This window comes from Rattus norvegicus, chromosome 1 (assembly GCF_021556685.1).
Source record: "Rattus norvegicus strain SHRSP/BbbUtx chromosome 1, alternate assembly SHRSP_T2T, whole genome shotgun sequence".
NCBI classification, from domain to species: domain Eukaryota; kingdom Metazoa; phylum Chordata; class Mammalia; order Rodentia; family Muridae; genus Rattus; species Rattus norvegicus.
Window position 1 is genome coordinate 93,850,202 of NC_141534.1, and position 8,752 is coordinate 93,858,953.

Genomic DNA, 8,752 nt, shown 5'->3' on the forward strand with positions numbered 1-8,752 from the left:
CTTGAATACAGACTCCCAGCTCAGGGTGCCCATAGCAGAGGGCTTACTTCTAAATGGGCAAAACTAACTTCACGTCCCACATCGTTGGAAGAACAGGGAGCTAAGGACACAGGGGTCTTGCCGAGGTCAGCCCGCCTTCACATGTTCCTCCTTGTGCCTCCAGGGGCTTGGCACCCGTCTGGGCACGGCGCCTGGCACGGGCGAGTTGGGGCTGGGCCGGGAGAGAGTGAAGGAGGGAGGAAGGGGCGGAGAGAGGGAGTGGTAGCGGGCGGGGGCTCGGGCGGGAGATGAGCTCACGCCGGCCGGGTTGGGCTGGCTAGGGGCCAGCCTGGGCGAGTTCTCGGCGCCAGGGGCCCCACTCCCCATTCTGGAGGGCGTAAGGGGTGGGAAGCAAAGAAACCCAGAACCCCCAGTCCATGCCCACACTTTGGGCTAGCAGGTGGCGCGCCCTCCCGACCTCACCTGAACCCCAGAATGCTCCCCTTGTCCAGAGGAAGCTGAAGTACAAGCCGGCCCCCTCCTCCCCCAGGGGGCGCCCTTTCCTCAGGCCTCCTATCTGGATATCTGTCGCACGTGGAACCGCTGTAATTCAGGTCTTGCCGAAAGAAACCCCGTCTTTCCTGGGTCCCCTCCCGCTTAGCTCTTCATTACAGGCTAGTCTTCCCCCCACTCAAAGACAGACCCAGAAACTTGAGCTATCACCCCCTTCGCCCCATGCGACTCTGAAACACTCTCCGGTGACCCATCACGCACAATCTCCGAATTTGGGCCCCATCTCAAAAGTTCCCAGATCCCCCAATTCTAAGATCCTCGCCTTACTGAGAGGGATGAAAGCTAGTCCCAGTCCATTCATGTGGGACACTACAGGTTCCCGAAAACACTCATTGCTCCTGAAATCAGCGCCCTGGGATCCACTCCCCAAACCAGGAATTTAGAGCCCCCTTCCTCAAAGACCCTACGAACTCCCTAGCGTTTCTGTACATGGAATCTGGGCTCCTGCTCCCTAAGGCATTGTCTCCAGGGTCCTCCCTCCGGGCACTCCTCCCTTGGGAGCACCATCCCGCACTCACAGGCGCGGAAGCCGGGTCCCCCCGGGGCCGCCCCGCCGGGCGCGCCGCTGTCCACGCTGGTGGTGTTGCGGGGCGCGCAGGTCGGGGTACAGCGGGAGCCAGTGGGCCCGTGGATGCAACGCAGGCCGCACACGGCGGGGGTGAAGCGCACGCGAAGACGCTCTCGGGGTCGGCCCAGTCCGGGCTGCGGCCCCAGCTGCGCCAGCAGCACCAATAGCGACACCCAGAGCAGCCGCGCGCCGCCCGCCATGGCTGCAGCGCCGCGCTCCACCGCGCCGCCGCCCCAGCCCGCCCGAGGGGCCCGGCCGCGCCCGCCCGCTCGCCCGCCCGCCCGCGGGGGAGGGCGGCCGCGCCCCCGCTCAGCCCCCCCTCCCCATCGCTCCCTCCCGGGCGGCCGCGCGGGGGCGCGTGGGGCTGGGCGCTTAGCCAGAGGCGCGAAGGCTGGGCGCTAGACTCGCAGGGGGAAGGGGAGGGCGCCCCCTCTGCTCCCACCCGTGTTCCAACAAGTGGATGGGGCCTTTAGGGGAGTAGCAGGGAAAGGAACAGGTGGGGGCGGGCGGGTTTGCCCCCAGAGAGAGTTGAATCCATTGAGAGGAAATCTATTAGCGTAATGGGGGCCGTATTTGGGGAGCCAGCTAAAGGCTGATCCTCTGACGAGGCACACGGGGAAAAGAAGCTTCATTTAGATAAAGGACAAGAATGGCCCATGTGGGCAGCGAGATGGCACATCTGTGGGTGATGAGAAGGGTCAGTGCACGGGGCACATAAAGGAATTAGAGGAACTGAATTCTGGAGAGGAGACTGAGGGGCTTACACCTGAAGACACCATATCACACCAAGACTCTCTACACCTGGTGGGAGAGGACAGGACGCATAAAGATATGGGATAGGCTCAGACTGTGGGTGGGGGTCCTCACATCTGGCCTGGGGCTCACATCTGGAAAACTTTAGGAAGGAGGGGGATGCATCTGGGCTGAAGGCCACACAGCAGGAGAGGGCTTCTGAGGGTGGTTGAGTCTATAGAGTGCTCTAGTCTGGGGTACCAGGCTGGATAAGAGCAGGGCCAAGGGAGGGTCTGGCACGTAAGAGGGAAAGGCCTTTGGCCCCCAGCCGTCCCGCAATCTTGGGCATTTTGTGCCCGGGCAGGCGCCAACCCGCACAATCGCTTTTGTTGTCTGGGCTGGTTCAGCCTCGCTCTCTGCTGGGCGAGTTGCCCCCCTCTTCAGCCACGGGAGCCCGGACGCCTGGCTTCCCGGCCCCACCCGGATGGGTCAGCGCCTTTGGCCTGCGTCTAGTTCTGTCCCTGGCTCACCTCGTACTGCCGGACGCAGGGGTCCCTAGAGGTGGCCGCGTCTTGGGGAGTGGGGTGGACAGTTACAATGGGGGACTGGTAGGCGGCGGCAACACCGTGGGAACCAGACGGCTTTATCTGGCCCGGAACCACCCCCCTCCGCCCCCTACACGGAGGAAGGGCGGATGTTCTTACCCCGGGCCTGGCCGGCAGGGGCGCGATGTGGGGGCCTTCTTTTCAGCAATGCCCGGGCCCACGGCCCTCGGGGCCGCCTTTGCCTCAGCAGAGCTCGGGCCTCCTGCAAACTAGGCGGAAGGGGGTAGAAGAGGCTGTCACCACTATTAAATTGGCCTCCTCACCTCAAGAAAAAAGCCTCCTAAGCCAGGAGTGGGTTTGCCCAACATTGCCCCCAGCCCTTTTATGGGAAGCAAGGCTTGGAATATCTTTAGAAAAAAATACTTTCAGAGAAAAGACTATGGAAGTTAAAAAAAAAAAGTATGGAAAGAGAGGCGATATGAGATGGATGGGAAGGAAAAAGTGGGTGGGGCATGGAGACAGAAACAGATCAAGAAGCAAAGACCCAATGATTCAGACAGGCAAGGAAAAGAATAAAAAGAAACATAGGCAATGGGTTAATAGTGAAAGACCAGTGTGTGTGTGTGTGTGTGTGTGTGTGTGTGTGTGTGTGTGTGTGTATGTGTGTGTGTTGGAAGGGAAGGAATTATATGCTTACGTCAGTGGCTGCCAGTTGAGGGATACCTGTCTCTTCTCCACCGGACTGCGGCTGGGGCTGGGCACCGAAGGTGTTGGGGTCAGGCACCCCTGTTGATCTGTACACCTGCCGGGTGGGCAGCTCCGGACCCTGCAGGAAGCTTCAGAGACAATCAGGGATTCAGTAGAGAAGCGGGGCTGAACCTCTATCTAGGTGTTCAATTTGAATGAGGCTGGGGAAAGAGTCCTCTCATCCCTCACCCATACCCCACCTGGAAGAACGCACCTCGGGTGCAGTGGCTACTCCTAGGTGTCTGGGCTAAGCAGCAACGACAGGCAGCAGCACTGTAACAGGAGGGGAGAACTGTTCAGGTCTCAGAACTCCCCCAAAGGAGGGGGGCGGGCTGGAGAACAGAGGAGAAACCAAGACTCAAGGGAATTTCAAGCAGGTAGATAACTTCACCTGAGGCATGCCTGTGCAACTAGAGGAGGCAGACTGGCTTAGACTCTCAGGAGTAAAGGCTTATCTTTCATAACTTATGAAATTGCTATCACCATCACCATCGACAGATTCTCATTCTGTAGCTCTGGTTGGCCTCAAACTCATTCTGAGACGAGGTCAAGCATGGCTGCTCTACACTGTACTGTGTAGCCCAGGCAGCCCTCAGACTCCGGACAATTCTCCTTGCTTCATTCTCCTCTAAAGCTAAAGTTACATACGTAAGCCACCACGCCAGGCTTAAAATCATTTCAAGAAACTTTCAAAGGAGAGGTCTAAGTGAACCTACAAGCCAGGACTGTCTAGGATCTAGAACTCCGCCCACTAATTCGACGAGAGTTGGGGCTCACACGCTATCCTAAAGGTGGCCGGTAGGTGGCGCCACATACACAGACCTCGGCGGCTGTGCACTGCGGTGTCGCCTTGGACTTCGGGTCCAGCACAGTGCTGAGGTGGTAGGGATACCGAAGTCCAGGATTGGGAATCCTGAGGCTTGACTTCTATCCAATTCCCGCCTTTCTAGGATGTACGTTCTCGGACCAGTGTCTCCTGGTCCTTGAACTTCAATGTCAGAGAGGAAAGGGTCTTTTCCGGATACGTCTCCGCGCCACAGGGTCTCAGCGGCGACCCTTCAGCGGTACTGCCAGAGCGTCGAAACCCTGGGGCCCCCCAGACAAGTCCATTATCCCCAAATTAAAGGGGGGTGAGGGATGATGGTGCACGTCCAGGCCCAGAGAGAAAAATTTTAGACGTTGCCGAGAAAGGAAATCTAATGCCCGAATCCATTCTAGATGAGTGAGGCATAGAGGGGGCGCAGGCTGCCCCGGGGAAGCCTCCGAGACCCTCGAATCCTGTCCTCATCCCTCCCGCTTTTCCTCCAGGTTAACCCCTTCCCAGCCCCGCCCCCGGCGCGGCTCGGGTTACTAAACGCATTCCCAGAGACCCAGGCGGGGAGCGGGAGCGGAGCCCACGGCCTTTGTAACGGAGCGCAGAGCTGCCAGGAGCAGGGCTGGGGTGCTAGGCAGATCATCTCCACTCATCCTGTCATCCGCAGACGAGATAGGGGCCTATAAACACGGAAATTTATAAACTATCCTGGATCTTACCACCAAATCACTGGTAATTCATTCAATTCTGATGAGCTCTGATCTCAGAAAACTTAGAAGCATCAAAAAACCCGAGGATCTCCCTGCACAGGTTTCCCCCCATCCCTTTTCCAGGAACCTATTTGCGTCTTCCTAATCTATTAGAAGAACCCAGAAGTCTTTTCCAATCAATCCAGCGCCCCTAGAAACCCAGAACACGGCAACTTTTCTTTAAGATCTTACCACGCACGGCCTTCCGGCACCTTTTTAAAAAATACTCAAGAAACCTAGGGAGCTGGAGGCTAGTTCAAGGGCCCCACCCATCTGTTATTCTAAGAAAACTCGAAGTCTTACCCGGTATCTCTTCCCCCAATAAATTCGGGGGTTGGCTGGAGCCTATCCATCCGTACCACCACCCTGAAAGGACCTCCGCTTCACTTTCTCAGCGCACCTCGAATTCTAACGACTGCAAAGTAGGGGCTCCTAGTAGCTCCAAGAGCTTTGGCCTCATCCTCCTACCAAGAGCAGTTGCTTTGTAGTCTCCTAAACCTGAAGGTCTTGCTCCTGCCGGACCACCAGACTTACTGGGTGCAGCACGAGGAAGAAGAGGCTGCAGTGGGCTTACCCGGCCTGGTGGCCCGGGACCACCGCGTCCTCGACGGCCTGGATAGGGCTGGGACTGGAACTGGGGCCGCTAGCAGATGTGGCGGCTGGGAGCAGCAGCAGGAGGAGGAGGGGGCAGTGGCAGCCGAGGCCAGGCCGGCGCATCGTGTCGGGTGCAGAGTCCGGCTCCGGGAGGGCAATGTGTCCAGTGGGTCCGGATCGGCCTGGCCCCGGTCCCGCCCCCACCCCCGCCCCTGCCAGAGGCCGACTCACTTTCTCCACCGTGCTAGCCTGGGGCTGTGAAACTTCCCGCCAATCAGAGCCCTGCACTGTCAGCGCTCCGGGTGAGGCCAATCGGTAGGCGACATGGGAGGGGCTAGACGGACAGGTGCCGGGCGGGGTTGCCCGAGCGGGGAGTTCTCCTGGAGGTGGGAGGATTTTAGGAGCCAAGTACTGACTGCCCCAGTCTCTCTTGAGTAGAAGCCCCAAGTGACACAAGTGGTTACCACGAGATGGATGTGAAGGGGGCCCAGGCTCTCTCAGCTGGATTTCCGCTAGCAGGCCTCACCCCTCGCTCAGTGCTGGCGGCTCTGTCAGAATGTAGCTGTCTGTCTAATGGATCTGATAGATTCCCCAGTACCCTCTTCCCAGAGACCAGACTCTGCTGATGAGTCAATCGTGGTGTCTCTCCCCAGAGTGAGTTCCAGGCCAGCCTGGGCTACATAATGAGACCCTCCTTCTTCCTCAGCCACGCCAAATCTTGAAGTAACCAGAATTTAGTATTGGAGTGCTGTTCTTACCCCCGAACCAGGTGCCATCCCTGTGGCCCACATCAAGCCTTCCAGAAAGATGGTCCTGTCCATTGTTTTAGCCTCAGCATCTGCAAAAACTTGTCTTTCCCAAGTTCTACCCTTCTGTGAATCCAGGCTACGCCCTTGACCAGACAGCTCCCAGAGGACTCCACGGCTCTGCCCCTCCCACACGCTTCTCTGCCTTGGTCTCTAGAAGATACCAGAAGCCCCTCCCTGCCTGACTCCTAAAAGTCTCCCCCAACAACCCTTACAAACTTAAAGTAATAAGCCTTTGTCATTAGAGACCTCTAATCTCCCCTTTCTGGGCAAGGGGAAGCACAGGCCACAGGAGACACTAAGCCCACCTGCCCCCGTTTAGTGGGCTCCAGGCTTCAAGCCCTGCCCACAACCTCCAAACTCAGAGGGTCTCGGCCCAACCCCTTCCCTTAACTATAGTCCCCTAAAGTCAGCACTAGAGAGGGAGAACCAGGCAAGCTCCAGGTGGGCTTGCTCGAATAGCAAATTCTAAGCCGTCTTGGGTGCATAGCAAGGACCTGTAATCAAACAGAACCTCAAGTTCCCGCCCTGTTTCCTCCACTTTACAAACCTCTAGTGCTTCCAGCAGCGAGAAATGGAATAAACTCTCCCTTAGAATCCCAAACCCCGCTCTTCCCGTGATGTTCCACTTCTGGGTTTGGAACATCATCTCTCAACAGTTCGATCGTTTTGTGCCCACCCCCCTCGAGTTTGCTTGGAATTGTTCTTGGACTTCTGTTCCTCCCATGTTTGAGGATTGCATGTGCCCGCCATACACCAGACAGCTTTGTTGACTAAAGCGTTAGCCCCGCCCCCAGACATTGTGGGGTTCCAACCGTAAAAGGTAACTGGGCCTTAGACCCTAACTGTTCCAGATTCACAGCATCCAGTTCTTTCCCCTAGAAGGTATACAGGGCACACACCCCATCCCTGCTTGCGATGAGCCACACGGAAGACTCACTCGCACAGCCCCTTCACACCATTACTGCCACCTACAGCAATGCACGCCTCCATCCCACGCTGACACCCAGAAATCAGGGCCTACCCACTGTCCAGGGTTATATGAGCCCCAGGAGCAGTACTGTTGGCAGTCAGGACTCATTCGCGGCTGTTCGTGGGCTGACCTAGAGCAATGGTGGAGTGCCCAGTTTTGCCCATTAACTGTGCTTATGCCTCTGTCTTTGTGTGCCCCCTCCCCTCCAAGGCCCTGCTCACAAGGCCCTATGGGACACCGTGTCCCTCACTTGTCTCCCCACTCCCCACATCCTACCCTGTGGCTGGAGCATTTGCTGGGGGTGCTGCCGAAATTTCTCCCTTCTGCCCAGGATCCAGGGCATCGTCAATGCTCGTTGCTAGGCAACAGCCTCTGGCTCACCACTGCAACTTCCGGGGATGGCAGGGATGAAACTGGCTGCCCTTCCCCCTTGAATTTGGAGTCTCCCGTTTTTCGTTTCTTATTTTTTTTCTTTTTTCTTTTTCCTTTTCCACATAAGTGATCAGCAGAGAGTTTTCTCTTCGTTTCTTATTTATGTTATCCCCCGGATTCTAGTAGGATCTCAGCACTTTATAACCCTCTGGAGCTCTGGGTCATAGCACTCCAGAAGCTTCTCCACATTGTCCTTTCTCCCATACACTATTTTTTTCTCCAGTATTGAAAACCACTTCAATTTAACAATACACCCTGTTTCTTCAAGAATCATGACTGTTCTAGAACCTGGGTTCTTTGGCATAGAAAAAAAATGACCTCGGTGTTTTAGATCTGGGATCATTATGAAGCACCCCCACAGTTTAGATTTTTCTGACATTCGGTCTCCTACGTCCTCTTCAGAATCCCTACCGTTCACACATCCCCCAGGACGTAGTGTTCCGACTGTCCTGGGATGTAAAAAGAAATAGTTTGGGGCTCATAGACAGTCCAGAACACCCAGGTCACTCACCCTTTGGCCCTACCACTTGTGTCCTGAATGCTCTGGCAATCCTAAATTCTATGCCACTTTTGGTTTGTTTTGGGTTTTGGGTTTGGGGGTTTTTTTGTTTGTTTGTTTGGTTGGTTGGTTTGATTTTTGTTGTTGTTGTCATCGTTGTTGATGTTGTTGTTGTTTTGAGGAGTGTTTCATGTAACCCTCAAACTCGCTATGTAACCGAGGCTGACCTTGAACTCCTGATCCTCCCACTGTGACATGGATTTCCTCTTCTCTTTGCGTCTCAGAGGGTCTGGGTTTATTTCTGCGTTCTCTAATTCATTCCTAGTAAAGTGTCAGCAGGTTGTTTGTTTGGTTGGTTTGGTTTTTTTTGAGACCAGATTTTTCACACTGTGCGACCCTGGCTAGCCTGAAACTTATCATGTAGATCAGGCTACCCTTGTACTGGGAAAGATCCACCTGCCTCTGCCTCTCAGTCTCTCTGCCTCTCTGCCTCCCACGTACTGAGCAGACAGGCATACACCAGAATGCCAGGCCAGTGCTCTTGGAACTTGTCCTCCTCTTTGCTTACATGGAGCTGACCCCTCCTTCTAGCTTATGAGGGCTCGTGGCATGGGTTAGAACTGTGGAAATCATCATGCTGACCACAGTGACTGATTCAGGAATCAGTCACAGTGCCTGACTCAGTTCAAGCCCAGGAATCCCAAGATTTTTGTTCATTTGTTTGTTTGTTTGTTTTGTAAC

General features: G+C 55.8%; 1 protein-coding gene across 3 annotated transcripts in view; it reads right to left on the bottom strand.

Annotated features, from left to right (window-relative positions):
* The window catches only part of Ltbp4 (latent transforming growth factor beta binding protein 4), a 31,984-nt gene extending 26,560 nt beyond the window's left edge, over window positions 1-5,424 (bottom strand). For 2 of the 3 annotated variants that reach the window (XM_087652988.1, XM_087652984.1), the window contains exon 1: window positions 1,071-1,339. In XM_087652988.1, the coding sequence (XP_087509114.1) occupies window positions 1,071-1,320 (250 nt within the window). In that variant the 5' untranslated portion in view covers window positions 1,321-1,339. 3 annotated transcript variants of the gene reach the window in all.
* Window positions 5,425-8,752: the final 3,328 nt, after the last annotated feature.